The 16450-nt window shown below is 37.8% G+C and overlaps 1 protein-coding gene across 1 annotated transcript in view; it reads left to right on the forward strand.

Annotated features, from left to right (window-relative positions):
* Positions 1–7471, forward strand: part of LOC136249250 (uncharacterized) — a 56460-nt gene extending 48989 nt beyond the window's left edge. The window contains exon 4 of the mRNA XM_066041217.1: positions 6812–7471. Coding sequence (XP_065897289.1) covers positions 6812–7173 — 362 coding nt within the window. The 3' untranslated portion in view covers positions 7174–7471. The remainder of the gene's footprint in view (positions 1–6811) is intronic.
* Positions 7472–16450: the final 8979 nt, after the last annotated feature.

Below are 16450 nucleotides of genomic sequence, written 5' to 3' on the forward strand. Positions count from 1 at the left end.
AAACTGTCCTTTAATTTGCTGTGCCAAATATAATCCAGCTATCTATTCTATATGCAAAGGGATTATGACAAAGCATGGTAATTTGCCAAAGTTGTTTTCACCAATCAAAGTTTTATACCAATAATTTGAAAGTTTCCTGTTATACATTATAGGAGAAAGCTGAATCCATGCAAAAAAGCCAAGCTGTATAAAAAGGGTGTATGTGGCCTTCAAAAAGCCTGAGTTGTGAAATCAAAGGTGGCGGCCATGAAATGGCTGCATCTGCATAACTTTGCTTTTCACCCAGGTATTTGAATGGGTGCACCCTTAACAGCTTAGCTGTTTTTGCATGGATCACTTCTTTTGTTTATATATCCCAAAGCCAACCATAAACTGGCTTTGAGGTTTTTTTTACTCAATCCCTTCTTATCACATGTATATTAAGGATCATGGAGGTTGGAGTTTTTCTGGCCAAAAATTACCCTAAAACCAGCTTCACAATACCCAGGGGCGGATCCAGAAACTGGCAAGGGGAGGGGCACAGACAGGCTAAGTTGGTAGCTAGGTGGTTGAGGAGAGCCACATTCTCTTATTAATTGCTATATTTTTGAAACAGCAAATAATCAGTGTATCACTGTTGATTTTAGCCTTTGCAGATGGTTGTGAAGTCTTAAAAGCTGTTTAAAAGGCTCTGAATATCTTAATAACAGCAATACGATAATTATTTTTAGAGGCACTTAATACGCACGAAGATGCTGGATAACAAGTTTGACTTTGGTTTGCTTTGGTTTCTAGTGAATTTGTACTAAATGTTAGTAAAATGTGCATATTTAAATTAAGGTTATGGTATAATCACGGGTAATCATTCAAAATTTTGAATGCCTATCGATACTTTTTGAGAAGCCCATTAAACCAGTCTAGCAGCGTGAAAAGTTTTAAATGAAGGTGAAGCCCTTCATATTTAATGTTTTTATGTAGCTACACTGTAGTTTGAGGCAGGTGGAACGCTACAATTTGTAGTAACACAAGTAAACCAGCCCATACATTGCTCAGCTCCAGCTGTCACTACCATGTTTTCCGCTGCCAAATACAGCAAAAGCTGTAGTCTCTATTGGCATTTCTGGGGCATAGTTATGTTGTATATTAAATTTATTAGGTCCTGTGGAAGCGTTTTTGGCGTGTTTCTTCCCAGTGACTCAGATACAAGCCTTCAAAGAGCTTGTTTCACTCGAAAAAACTACTAAAAGTTCAATAAAACGTCTATACAACCAGTAACTTAAAAAATCGCTTCCACAGGACTTAGATATTTTAGTTGTTTAGTCACTTGTGTTGAAATTATAAGGATTCAGTAATCTGTTAGTCTGGTTTTTGGTGGCGCGTTTTTATAAAACATCACTCTATTGTGGACCACACACCCAAGAACAGTCATTGTTCTGCAGTAAAAACAAACAAGCACAAGTAGTTGTATTGCTAACACAACATAGTTGTTGAAATTATTTATCGCTGCTTGGTATAAAGCAGGTTTTGTAATTTGTTCCGCCCACGCATTTTAAACTATTCCGTAACCTTAAGGGAGGTCACCTACACCTGAAGATATTATACTACTAGTCCCATGGGTAGACTGAAATAGGGATTAATAGTCCACCAGGTCTATATAGATGACCTCCCTTGTTTCACTATTTTTTGTTGCTTTGCTCCCTAAAATTCCTAATTCTTCCTTGTGCTTGTCATGTTATAACAATACCAGCAGTCTAAGTTTTTTTGCATCTGTTTTCTAGCCTATTATAGGGGGATCTGGGACATGCATCCCAAGAAAAAGTTGAAATGGTAGCTTTAAGATTGGATCTGGGAGTGTTTCCAATTCTCCATCTTTATATAGTTTTTCATCAATAGTGTAATACCCGTTCTATTTAGTTCTGTTTATTTTCTTACTGTAAAATTAGAATATTTTATTGTTTATGTTGTCATTAGACTAAAAGCTGGTTTAGTAGAATTTGGTCACATGGTATCAAGACACACAGTAGTGTGTCGTGCGGCCCAAGAAGCCGGCGCGCAACACCTGTGAGTATATTGACAGGAAGAAAGAAAACGCAATTTTCGCACCTCCGTAGCTCTGTGCTTCCTTGATGAAACAAGACGATTTTTGCTGTGAACATGCCCTCCAACTTCAGCACTCCACATTCCAAATTTGAGCGAAATCACTTCAAGTGTTCCCGAGATATGCGACTTCAAAAATTGGCTTAGTTTCTTCGTTTTTGTTTCTTCTTATTTTTCTTCCTCTTGTTGCACACTTACAAAAACTGCTATAAAACGCTATATTCGATTGTCTTGAAATTTGGCACACAGAAGGGGGGTATAAAGGCGCATCTCGGTACCAACTTTGGCTGGAATACGATAAACAGGCAAAGAGTTATGAGCGGTTATTCACGAAAAATAACACCAATATGTTGTCACGCCTACAGGGTAAACCGCGTATGGGAAGAAGCTGAAAATCGGTGGGTGAATAGGTTAACTATTGAACCTCAAACCTTTTGTGGTTTGAAAGAAATCGAGCTAAAAACCAGGAAGACACAACGAAAAAACCAACAGTGGGTAACATTTATGTAATCGAGATTAGCTAATAAAAAAACGACTACTTGCCACGCCTACCAGATAAACCGCTTGGGGTAATGCTTTGAAAATCGTTGTGCAGATGGAGTAATCATCTTAGAAAGGCTCATCAATGGTGTAGAAGAATCAGACTTAAAGTCACAGAGTTATAACACGAAATCCAATTGGTGCAGCAAGTGCGAGATCGAGATACTCTAATAGAGCAGTCATCCTAATAGAGCAGTCACCCTGAAGAGAATTCAAGAGATCAGCTACAAACAAGAAACCTGTATAGAGATCAGCTACAAACAAGTCACCCTGTAGAGAGGTCAGCTACAAACAATTCACCCTGTAGAGAGATCAGCTAGAAGAAGTTACCTTGTAGGGAGTTCATGCAACTATGGAAAGAGATAGTTCAGCTAGAAGAAATCACCTTGTAGAGTTCAGCTACAAAGAAACCACCATGTAGAGAGTTCAGCTACAAACAAATCGCCCTGTAGAGAGATCAATAAAGAAGTTACCTTGCAGAGAGTTCAGCTACAAAGAAACCATCATGTAGAGAGTTCAGCTACAAATAAATCTCACTGTAGATAGATCAGCTATAAGAAGTTACCTTGTAGAGAGTTCAGCTACAAAGAAACCATCATGTAGAGAGTTCAGCTGCAAACAAATCACCTGTAGAGACATCAGCTAGAAGAAGTTATCTTGTAGAGAGTTCAGCTACAAAGAAACCATCATTTAGAGAGTTCAGCTTCAAACAAATCGCCTGTAGAGAGTTCAGCTACAAACAAATCTCCCTGTAGAGAGATCAGCTAGAAGAAGTTACCTTGTAGAGAGTTCAGCTACAAACAAATCACCCTGTAGAAAGATCAGCTAGAAGAAGTCACCTTGTAGAAAGTTCAGTTACAAAGAAACCACCATGTAGAGAGTTCAGCTACAGACTAATGACCTTGTAGAGACATCAGCTAGAAAAGTTACCTTGAAGAGAGTTCAGCTACAAAGAAACCACCATGTAGAGAGTTCAGCTGCAAACAAATCACCTGTACAGAATTCAGCTACAAATATATCACCCTATAGAGAGATCAGCTAGAAGAAATTACCGTGTAGATAGTTCAGCTACAAACTAATCACCCTGTAGAAAGATCAGTTAGAAGAAGTTACCTTGTAGAGAGTTCAGCTACAAAGAAACCATTTTGTAAAGAACTCAGCTGCAAACAAATCACCTGTACAGAATTCAGCTACGAACAAATCACCCTGTAGAGAGATCAGCTAGAAGAAGTTACCTTGTAGATCGTTCAGCTACAAACAAATCACCCTGTAGAGAGATCACTAATCAGCTAGAAGAAGTTATCTTGTAGAGAGTTCAGCTACAAAGAAACCACCATGTAGAGAGTTTAGCTGCAAAGAAATCACCCTGTAGAAAATTCAGCCACAAACAAATTGCCCTGTAGAAAGATCAGTTAGAAGAAGTTACCTTGTAGAGAGTTCAGCTACAAAGAAACCATTCTGTAAAGAGCTCAGCTGCAAACAAATCACCTGTGCAGAATTCAGCTACAAACAAATCACCCTGTAGAGAGATCAGCTAGAAGAAGTTACCTTGTAGATCGTTCAGCTACAAACAAATCACCCTGTAGAGAGATCACTAATCAGCTAGAAGAAGTTATCTTGTAGAGAGTTCAGCTACAAAGAAACCACCATGTAGAGAGTTTAGCTGCAAAGAAATCACCCTGTAGAAAATTCAGCCACAAACAAATTGCCCTGTAGAAAGATCAGTTAGAAGAAGTTACCTTGTAGAGAGTTCAGCTACAAAGAAACCATTCTGTAAAGAGCTCAGCTGCAAACAAATCACCTGTGCAGAATTCAGCTACAAACAAATCACCCTGTAGAGAGATCAGCTAGAAGAAGTTACCTTGTAAATCATTCAGCTACAAACAAATCACCCTGTAGAGAGATCAGCTAGAAGAAGTTACCTTGTAGAGAGTTCAGCTACAAAGAAACCACCATGTAGAGAGTTCAGCTGCAAAGAAATCACCCTGTAGAAAATTCAGCCACAAATTACCCTAGCCTATAGAAAGATCAGTTAGAAGAAGTTACCTTGTAGAGAGTTCAGCTACAAAGAAATCATTCTGTAAAGAGCTCAGCTGCAAACAAATCACCTGTACAGAATTCAGCTACAAACAAATCACCCTGTAGGGAGATCAGCTAGAAGAAGTTACCTTGTAGATCGTTCAGCTACAAACAATTCACCCTGTAGAGAGAGCATCTAGAAGAAGTCACCTTGTAGAGTGTTCAGTTACAAAGAAACCACCATGGAGACTTCTGTAATCAATATATGTATTATATATATAATTTGTACATTTACTGATAAAATATTTAAAGCACATCTACTTCATCTTTTCTTCTTCCTGTGGTAAAGAAAAAAAAATAGGTTAAAAAAGTCCCAAAGCCGACCATAGGCCGGCTTTGGGGTATACAAATACAAAAAGAAATGAAATCTAATCCAAAACAGCCAAGCTGTAAAAAAAGTGTGCTGCACTCAAAAAGACTATGGTGAAAAAGGATGTGAAATCCAAGGTGGCGGCCAAGAAATGGCTGTGATGGTAGGTTAATGGTAAAAATTTTAATAATGACAATTCAGGTGAATTTTGTGCCAAGACCAAGCGGCACCAAATTCACCTGAATTGTCATTATTAAAATTTTTACCATTAACCTACCATCCCAGCCATTTCTTGGCCGCCACCTTGGATTTCACATCTTTTTTCACCATAGCCTTTTTGAGGGCCGCACACTTTTTTTACAGCCTGGCTGTTTTGGATTAGATATATATACCGTATATGTTTGCATATGTAGTGCATATTCTATGTATGTTCTATTAGAAGTCCTCAAAAAAATGTGCACTCTATTAGAGTATTACAATAATATTATCAAATATTGAATTAAATCATGCAATGAAATACATTTATAAGTCTGTCTTCAATAATCATCATTGTATCAACATAGAAAAGAAGAAATTTGAGTTAAAACAAACCTCAATGTCAGCCATAGGCTGGTTTTGGGACCATAAAAAGTACAAAAAAGTGAAATCCATGCACAAACAGCCATGCAAGCTGTGAAAAAATGGTGCGGCCGTAAGCCTGGGTGAAAAAAGTTGTAAAATCAAAGGTGGCAGCCAAGAAATGGCTGCAATGATGTTAATGCTAATAATTTTTAATAATAGCTGTGTGCATTGTTAAAATTTATTAGCATTAACATCATTGCAGCCATTTCTTGGCTGCCACCTTTGATTTTACAACTTTTTTCATCCAGGCTTTTTAAGGCCGCACCATTTTTTCACAGCTTGGCTGTTTTTGTGTGGATATATATATATATATATATATATATAAAGAACTTTGTGTGGGAGTATCAAAGCAAAAAAGTGTTCTATATGTGCCATAAAGGTACAAGTGTTCTATATTGGGCAGTTATAGAACACTTTTATAGACCACAGTTCTATATCAGGTAGTTATAGAACTGCCAGGATTATTTTGTAGGCTGATAAGCCTACTTTGAGTGAGTAATTACTCATTCTGGTCAGTACAACCAATCAACCAAGCCAGTGTAGGCTGATAGCCTGACTGTGCTGGCTGACCAGTCAACCCAACCAGTAAGAGGAAAATCACTGGATTTAATTAATAGACACACTTGAAGATTTTGATGATGGTTGCTTGTGGTCAACAGCAGTGAATGTTCTTAGTATGTTTTGCTCACATGAACGGACGAGTCCTAAGAATATCATGGAAATATGTTTATTAAAGTACCACAATCAAAAACTTTAAGTATTGAGAAGACGGACTAGTCTCACAAAACCACTAATAAAGGCGCAGCACAGTGCAACACAGGCGAAACACAGGAGCAATGCCTATTCTACCGATGATAACACTCCTCCATGAGTTTCTAATTGTTTCTTGTGTCTTGTGTGTACCTCAAGTTGACAGTTCTCTATACCAGATAAAGCACTGCCTTTTGCTCGTGCTATACGGGAAATACAGCACTCAAAGAGTGGTCTTGAGACGAAATATAGCACTTGGTTTCACCTCGTGCTATATTTGTCTCTCGCCCACTCTTTTCGTGCTATATTTCCCGTATAGCACCCACGGCAGTGCTTCATCTAGTACATATATATGTATACTGGATATACCGTATATGTTGGCATATGTAGTGCATTTATACTGTACTTGATCTTGTTTTCTTTCAATTAATACAGAAAAATGTCCATCAGATTCACTATCCACTGAGGAAAAATGTCCATCAGATTCACTATCCACTGGAGCTGCTGTTGCCTTGTCTTGTTCACTCACTTTCCTCCTATCAGTTACTACTACTGCCATCATCACCTTCATCATCACCTATGTATTTATGAAAAATGCATTTGAGGGGAAAAAGCGAGGAACACTGATGCAGGAGTCTTCAGTACAATCCTGTACTAACCCAACTGTGATATATGACACAGTACAACCACCCAGCCACAATACTGAAGACATTAAGTTACAACAAAATCCAGCCTATGGTACAAGTGATAAAGTGATCATGGATAATAATCCTGCTTATGAGAGTTATCAACACTGATGATGTTATTGGGATACTTGTACTTGTGATGTAAATATACCGTAGCTTTGTAGTGAACACATAACTTGTTGTAGATACAATTTAACTTTGTCAAATGTATGTACATGTACATTCTGATGTGTTATCAACCCCTTTACATGCTATTAGAGTACAGTGGTCAAGAAAGGTATAGCTATGTATGTAGTAAACTATGTGAGTTTATTTCACTGAATTATTGTATTGTACACTGCACTGCAATCATGCTACCTGTACACCACAACATTACAAAATGTTTCTTTCCCACCTATTCCACATGTCTGTATACTTAATGTTATGGATTCAATTTTCAGAGGACATAATAGGTTTGTTACTAATCGAATCTTTTTCTAAACATATAGTGCTACTTTATGTGTACATGTAAAAGAGCAGATCAAAGAGGTTGCTGCTGCAGCAGTATATGCGTATACATAAATGTTTCATGCAGTAACAATACATTCAAACCAGGCTGCCTTAATATCACACATGAAATAATTAGAATTGTACGCATGGTCCAATTAAGGTACCCGTGCACCTATTAGAATATTCACAAAATCATCTGTAATTCAAGGCAATGACTTGTGATTATAAGTACTAAGCTAATCGGTGGCTAGAAATGCCTTCATGTATGTTTGAGTTGACAATTGCAAATAATTATGATTAAAGCTAGTCTGATCATCATTATGTAGCCTAGTATTTTCATATAAATTGTCAAACATTTATTGAAACTGTGAATGACAATTGTGAGTATATACATAGCTAGAAAGCCCCTCTTTGCAAACCAGTTACATAACCACAATGTACAAACAATATTGTAACAATATCATTATCCAAATATAAGCAGCACTAATCATGAGATCAGAGGGATTTGTTTTGGGTTGGGTGGCTACTTATATAGAAGGGGATTTTACCAGTTTAATTGCTGACCTCATTAGCTACTAATATGATTCTAATTTGTGTTTTGAAGTGGATGGAAATACAGGTATTGTATGGTGTTAACAACTAAACAGTATTTCTTATCTCCACACAACCTCATGGGTGTGGATGATCACATCAGTGTGTGTGTGTGTGTGGACACCTTTATTAGGACAAAATGATTTCATGCAATGTACGTACAATCATAAAAGTGCTAAAACAATGTTTACCATGGAGAATTTTGTTGAGCTCATAGTTCAGAGAGTCCCTTACTACTATTCATGATATACAATATAGGCAGTAGCTATATACATGTACATACTGCCAGCAGACTAAGACAGCAAGTAACACAAATTGTTTGCATTTGTAGCTAGAATGAGTACATATTTCATAGTATTTCAAATCAACCACACAATTGTAACACCTTCATACCAGTTAAGTGCTTATAAAATAATAATAATTATTGATGTTAAACACTTTTAACTTTCATAAGTAAACTGTATTTTAAGGCATTTAGTTAAAATCCCATCCATGTATTATTCAACCAAATCATACATCTAATATACACACAATAGCTCTGTAGCTTTTTTTTTGTGGTGAGTGGTATATGCTGGCAGTGATTATAGTCTTATAGGTTACTGTTTATTTATTATTTTCATCCATTCTTTTTTAACGTAAAGGTGTCATTAATAATTATGCATTTTACTTTGCATATTGTCTGAGTGCCGGATAGTCTGATGCCTGGTCTTACTCGTGGTTTCCTCAACCATGGTGCATGATGGCCATTGGTTAAAATCAAATTGAGATCTAAAGCAGACTCCTTTATATGCATGGACACACCAATGAAAATCTGACATGTGCAAAATTTAATTACTTAGATGAGCCGCTCGCCTCCGCGGCATATTTTATTATTAAAGCAGCTACAGTGACCAGCACTGAAGGTCTCAGTGACAGCAACATGTGCTGCAGCCTTTGGATTACCTAACCTGGCAAACTGGAACTGATAACCTAAGAACAGTACTTTACCTAGCTAACAATATCAAAGATGTAACAGAAAAGGGCCAAAGAAAGGAAATTTGAGCACTTAGCTACTGAGGTTGAATGGATAGTTTAGTAAGTTATGCCGTGTTGTTGAGAGAAATGAAGAATCAGACACCGGTTGCGACTAAACGATTATTCTGCACTGGCTAGTTAGTAGTCTCGCGTGGACAGCCGGACCACTTTTTCTCCGCACGGCCCTTATCGGTTGGCGCCTGCTACGAAATAGGCGCTTATAATTTCCAATCGATAAGCGGCGTGCGGAAAAACTAGTGGTAGTGAAGTACGTGACAGCTGAATAAAAAGCGTGAACTGGGCCATTTCGCTAGACGATTCCCGGTAGCAAGTTGCGGCAAAGCGAGTTACAGTGACAAACGACGCCTCTGTTTCTTCAGCTTATTATGGTTTAGGTATGTACACATTATTATTATTATTAAGTTTAATATGCAAACCTCCATTAAGGAGTATGACGCATATATCTTACAAAATTATTCAAGAGTTTCTGATCAAGTTCATCACAATACTTGCTTGAGACACTGCATCGCTAAAATCTGTTCTGTAGCTATTTTGATCTTGATATTATATGGCTTGATATGATGGAGTTGGTCTAAATTAGGAAGCTTCTCTTAGAACTATTTTACCATTCTTAATCCGATACAATTTATCCTGCTTGTTGAGCTCACTTAGCCTGGCACGTAGTTGTTTGTTCCGTATTTGCTCTTGTGGGGTTAAGTCAGGTGTTATAAATACTTTAGTGACATGAGTCGGGTGCTCCTTCTTACGCAAGTTCAACCTGTTGTGGAGAATTTTAAACTTTTCCTCTCTTGTTGACAAAGTAACTTTCGTGAGTCTGGGCCTTCCAGTCTGTTTACCAATCCGTGTTACATTACTGATGTGAGTATTAACTCCAATGTATTTATTAAACAAGGATGTGACATTCTGAGTATCTTCATTCTTCCGAATACTGGCTTCCGCTGATGTGGATTCTGGAAGGTTGTGCACAATCAAATTCAGTTTCCGTTTCTCCCGTTCCTTTTCTTCAGATATGATTGCTGCAGTCATTGATGCTATTGATTCAACAGTTACCTCCTTGCTATGGATCACTTGTTCAGATGGCTCAGTGTTCTCTACTACAGTGGTAACAGGCTCTTGTTCACTGTAACTAACTAAATTATTTACTTTCTCTGTCAAGTCCTCAAATCTGTTTAATAAATCCATTTGCACAGAGTTCAGCTTAGTTTCTATTACATCACAAACTTCCTTAGTGTTGTCATAAGCAATTAGGGCATTGGGCAATTTGTAAAAACAATGAGAACAGAAAAATACAATATTGTTTGGTAAATCAGAAAGAGCGCCATATTGCCCAACACTTAAATTAATGCAAACTCTGTGCTGCCACTTTCTACACCAAACGCACTCAAAAGCATCACCAGTTATTAACTTGTTACAGGTGATACACGTGTCGCTCTCCTCTTTATCCAATGAGAACGCTGGTGAAGTCGAATTTCCACTAGACGGCTTGACTCCCCTGATTTTTGGCATGGTAAATAGTTTCTCTATATGTTACAATGAACAGCAATACTTGTACGCCTGTAGAACCAAGAGAAAGGGCGTTTCAGCGGAGACAAATATTCAGTACTCCAACTCCCGTGTCTCACGTGATATATGATTATTTTACACATTAATGCACTTGTCAATTTCATGCCCCACCCCCGGGCGTCCCCACACCCCAGGTGGGGATTTGACATTGCTTCTTGTCCCCACCCCTGGAGCAATTGACAATTGTCCAATTCACTGACCGATTTTCGGTAGTTGCATCTCTAAACAATAAAATAATCGCACTTGCTATAATTTTACTAGCTACAGGGCAGGTTTATTACTAGTCGTATGCATGAAATATGCGTTTAGTCATCCTTGAGGTGTTGTCAAATCCCCTACTATGGGGGTGGGAACATAGTGGGGATTTGACAGCCGATTTTTCCCCAGTAGTGGGGAATTTGACACCGCGGTTTGTCAAATCCCCTGTATCCCCCACCCTCCCCGGGGGTGGGGGGGTGGGGCATGAAATTGACAAGTGCATAATATTTGCTATGTTTGCTTAGTGTGGTTGGCACATACAGTAGCTAGCTATCATGACATGTCAAACTGTCCCTGCTACATTGAAAATTTTCACTCGTAAAATAAAAATACAGCAGCCTATATATGTGCATGTAATTAAGTATGTTATTGTTATTTATCAAAACACTTGTTCTGACTGAAGGGGCTATCAATTTTACTTGGCTGGCCTGTAATTATATAAGCCTCCTCCTCCCCAATGATATCAAAAGTACATATATGTAGCTAAATTAATGCAAGCTGTACTTTTACAACAAATGCAAGGCCAGAGGAGACAGTCTGGTTGATCAGGCCCGAGCCAGACCAATAATCTGGAGCTGAACCAACTAACTGACCAGCTCGAACTGTATTACTCTCATGCAATCTTTGGACGATCATATCTACATGAAACTACGTACATTTTACAGATGTTATTGAAAATGCATGACACAAGTAGTTACCTAGTTTCTCAGCCTAACAACTACATGTATAGTACTTCCAATTACCTTACAGTACAGCATAGCATTTGTATCGTTTTGTACAGAAATGATTGTGGGTTCTATGTACAGTATCACGTGTGCTGGCAGTTGGCATCTATCACGTGTAAGGCTGGTGCCTTCTTTGATTCTAAACCAGCACACTTATATCACAATTCAATCTTCATAAAATAATCATTAGCATTTCTTGGCTTATCTCTCTTGGCTTCTTTTACTGGGCGAAGGGCTGGCAGTGACAAACCAGGTGACTCATTCCGCGGCAAGAAGCTGTACACCCATACATTACATGGCGGCCATCTGGATGAGATTTTGAGTAGAAATCACTCCTCTTCAACTACCCACTCGTCCTGTCGAGATACTGAACAAACTCTCAGTCTCACCCCACATCGCACCATTTTCAAATACTTATTGGTCTCGTGGCTGTCCGCCAGCATATTTACGTGATGATCCGTTCACTTCATTGCATACAAACCAGTATATAGGGGGGTGTAGTAGTATACTGCATTTTGTAGCTGTGTAGCCTTTTATTGTAGCTGTGTGAATTCATTGTATACAGCTATAAACTGTCTAGTCGATTAATTCATATAGCCTAGCTATAAGGGGGCCATGCTGCATGGATTCCCTGTGAAATTTGAGGGCAAAGTTGCAAGTTGCTAGCTAGTTTTACTTTTAAATTTAGCATCAATTTTAAATTTTAAGGCATTTTCAAGCCTTTAAATTGCAAAAATTCTGTACTGAGCTCCTGGGTGTTGCACCCCCAGACTCCCCTTGAACTTCTAATTGCTATAACTAAATGAATACTAGCCATACAGCAAGTTTCATGCTGTGTCCCCTGTATGTCAGGTCTACAATTACTACCTATTATACATAGTATAGAAAGTCTGAAGAACAACAGATAGGCTTGAGCATATTTATATAGCTAGCTAGCAGTGAAATATCACTAAAATTGCGTATCTGAGTGTCTAATTTTCAAAAATTCCCTGTGGCGGCATGCCCCCAACCCCCCTGGAATGTTCATGCTTTGCACTTCACAGAGTGTGCTTCACACACTGTGCAGCAACTCTTCTGTCATTGGCATGTATATAGTAGCAATCTCAACATTATAGCCAATGGCCTGACCAACTCAATTTTCTCTCCTCCAGCCCTGAAATGTGGGCTAGTATTGTTACAGTAGCAACGCATAGGCTGTAATAGTCCATTGAGATTAGACTTGCTTTCTAATTAAATATAACTATTGTACTCTTGCTATGGCAAAACTATTTTTTGGGGGAAAAGTTGTCAGTATAGAGCAAAGGAGTTCAATTTTTATGATGTTTGATTATGTCTAGTTGTGTGAATTGAAGAGGTATATATGTAGTCCATCCAGCCTGATACTTTCCAGAGAATCACGGGTCGATGGAGTTTGATCAGTCCAACCATTTCATAATTTAAAGACAGAATAAGCAAACATTGCTTATTAAATGATTACTGGTTGTTTTGGACAAATAATTATGTCATTTTGACTTGACAAATCCTGAAAGCATGTTTCGGTAGGAGTGTATATAGATCTCTTTTTCAGTTAGCTCTCTAAGAATATATAGAACACACTTCAGTTGATGTCACTTTTGCAGTGTATCATACAGTACAGTACTGTACATTCCATAGTTTGTAATGAAATTTTAGTTTTGGAATTTTCTGCTGACTGACATACCTACGAGCTACTCAATGTTATGGGCTTGATACTTTTATTAGTAGGCATTACTTCAGCCTGTAATGTGTCTTTTGGCCTACCGCAGTATGTACAATGCATGTATCATGTATATACCGTTTCTCTTCCTTTCATTTACAATGCCAACTGCAAGGTGTCAATTTGTGGTAGCACATCAATAACTTTATGTGCTTGCAGTGTTTTGTCATACAGTCATAGCCTCATGCACCTGGCAACATTCTTTCCTTTGATGTATAGTGTTATAGATAGAAGTTCACTACGAAAACAAATAAATACAAACAAACTTGGAAATTGTAGTGCAATGCTTAAACAAGGTGGATCATCACCTAAAGTTGCAAATTTAATTCTAGCCTTGCCCATATAATTAGTAATCAAACAGTACAGTAGTATTCCTCCCCAAAAATGACACATGCCACCTAAAATTCCGCCTTTAAAAATCATCCTAGAAATATCTTATGCGATGAAAATCACCTTTATGGAATAATATTAGTCTATTTAACATCAAATGCAAAGACAGGAAAACACTTACAGGAAAAGACAAGAAAACACTTACAGGTGGCCAGATACAGAATTAAAAAAAATCACTCTGCCTGCCTGTCTGCCTGCCTGCCAGCCTCACCACAGTTGCAAGGATGGAGGCCAAACAAAGCAGCGCATGACCACTTTATGCCACAATAACAAACTCACCAGTGGGATGTGCCTTTTGAGGTCCGACGAATGTGCGCCCTCTGTGCCTTGTCTTTCTTTTTATCTTCAGTCAAGCTGGTTGTCTTCTTCTTGTAGCAATGAAACCATATTGAGGCATTATCAACATTTCCCTTGAGCAGCACATTTAGATGCCGCAAACTTATTTAAGTGCTTAAGTGTGCTTACACTCTGTAGATACCTGCAACTCTGCTTGTAACTTCACGATAGGTTTAATGTCATACCTATTAATGTAATCTTGGTTGATTAACAATGATCAAGCACCAAGACAGCAATAACAATCTATCAAGATGACCACACCACATTATTATTGGTACATATGATGGTAGGTGAAAGGTTGACATGAGATACTCTAACACAGCAGTCACCCTAATAGAACAGTCACATGTATATAGCCATGCTATAACAAAAACATAAAAAAACTACTATATTGAAAATTATTAATTTAAAAATTAAGCAGGGATCCAAGCAATAAAAAGTAGTGAGACAAGAGATTAATGATGGTAATACACATAGCTTGGTGGGAAATTCTTGATTTTCCCACTGAGTTGTATGTAATACCATCATTAATCTTTTTTCATCGCTTGCATTCCTACTTCATTTTAAAATTAATATACTGATGAACTACATGGCTAAACAACTTTGCATGTCAGGTTATGACTCCTCGGTTGGACAAAATATAAGCGCTACTAAAAATCATTGCATATCTCTATGTATACCAAGATGAAGTTACCCAAGTGATAAAGAAGTGTTTAGCAACAATCATACTGCTATACCTGTGCTTCGTGTGATGACAGAATTAAAAGAGGTGTGTGCAGTTTCTCGTTATCCAGGCAAATGATGTCTGCTTTCCTTTTTTTTCAATTCCCTGGCTGGCAATTTTAGCATCATCATGCATCATGTAACCTAGTATATACATGGTTATCATGTATATAAGTTTGTTGTCCACTTATAGCAGATGTGTATTGCACAGTAAATATGTGGCTTTGTAAATGTGAAAACATTTCCAGTAGGTTTATATACAGTACTAATTAAAGTCCCGTGTGCCATATTAGAGCTACTGTAGGTTGTTACATTTAATCAAAGTACATAGCTAATTCATTATAGTATTTCATTTCTTAGGATGATGAAGATTTGTAATAAACTGCAAACCACTACATTTTTCTTACTGCTGATTGATCAAATGACTACAGGTATGACTACAGGTATGACTACAGGTATGACTACAGGTATGACTATAGCATAATACGTACCACTTTATATTTCTCTCTCTTCATTTGGAAGAGGAGCTGTAGCTATAAATCCATATGTACAGTTTAGAGGTGTACCGATAATCGGATCGGCTATAATATCGGCCACCAATATGGCAATTTTTACCAATATCGGTATCGGTACAGAACAGCAGGAGGACCGATATCGCTACCGATATTTATACAGTAGCAATAGTTTGTACATAAACGGATTGTGCATTGGTTTTCTACATTATTTATGTGGCTCTTTAGTGCCAGTGGCTTATTGTTCACTCTGAAACAAGCGCTACGCTACGAGAAGCCATATAAATACATGCGATTCTACTGTCTGTTACTGGAAAGCTTATCACAGACACAGTCTTTATAAATGAAGCAGTTATAGAGTAGCTACCTTGTAATAAAAAGAAGGGTCACAGGATAACCAAGGAAACTTGCTGTCACAGTACCAGCTTTCTCACAAACCATTAGAATGCAGAAATATCCGTATAAGGCTTCATGGGAGTATACATAAAAATGTTTGTGGGTGCCTAATTGTCTGGATTGCACAATAGAAACCCAAGCTGTGTACTACCACAGGCAGAGTATAGCAATGAATACATGCACATGTTGTTACAGGGTAGGTAAATGTACACTTTTAACTATAATGCAAATATCGGATCAACTATCGGTTATCGGCCTCTTTTGGTGGCACCAATATCGGATATCGGTACATGCCAAAAACCCATATCGGTACACCTCTAGTACAGTTGTGTATCAGTCAAGGTAACTGTTTAACGGTACATTGATGTACTGTATCATTTATTGTAATAGTACAAAGGAGAGTACATTTATGTATAGAGCTGAGCGATAGTACAACTATCACTATCATGATTGATGGCAACTTCTATATAATGATAACGATAGTATCACAATAGTACTAGCAGTTATCAAAGACACTTAACCTCATGTAAATAGCACATAAATAATCCAACTACATACCACGTATCTGCTTTTTTAACACTTGGGTGGTAAACATTGTTACGTATTACAATTGTAATCTTTGTTGTGCATGGTCA

This window comes from Dysidea avara, chromosome 1, assembly GCF_963678975.1.
Source record: "Dysidea avara chromosome 1, odDysAvar1.4, whole genome shotgun sequence".
Classification (NCBI taxonomy): Eukaryota; Metazoa; Porifera; class Demospongiae; order Dictyoceratida; family Dysideidae; genus Dysidea; species Dysidea avara.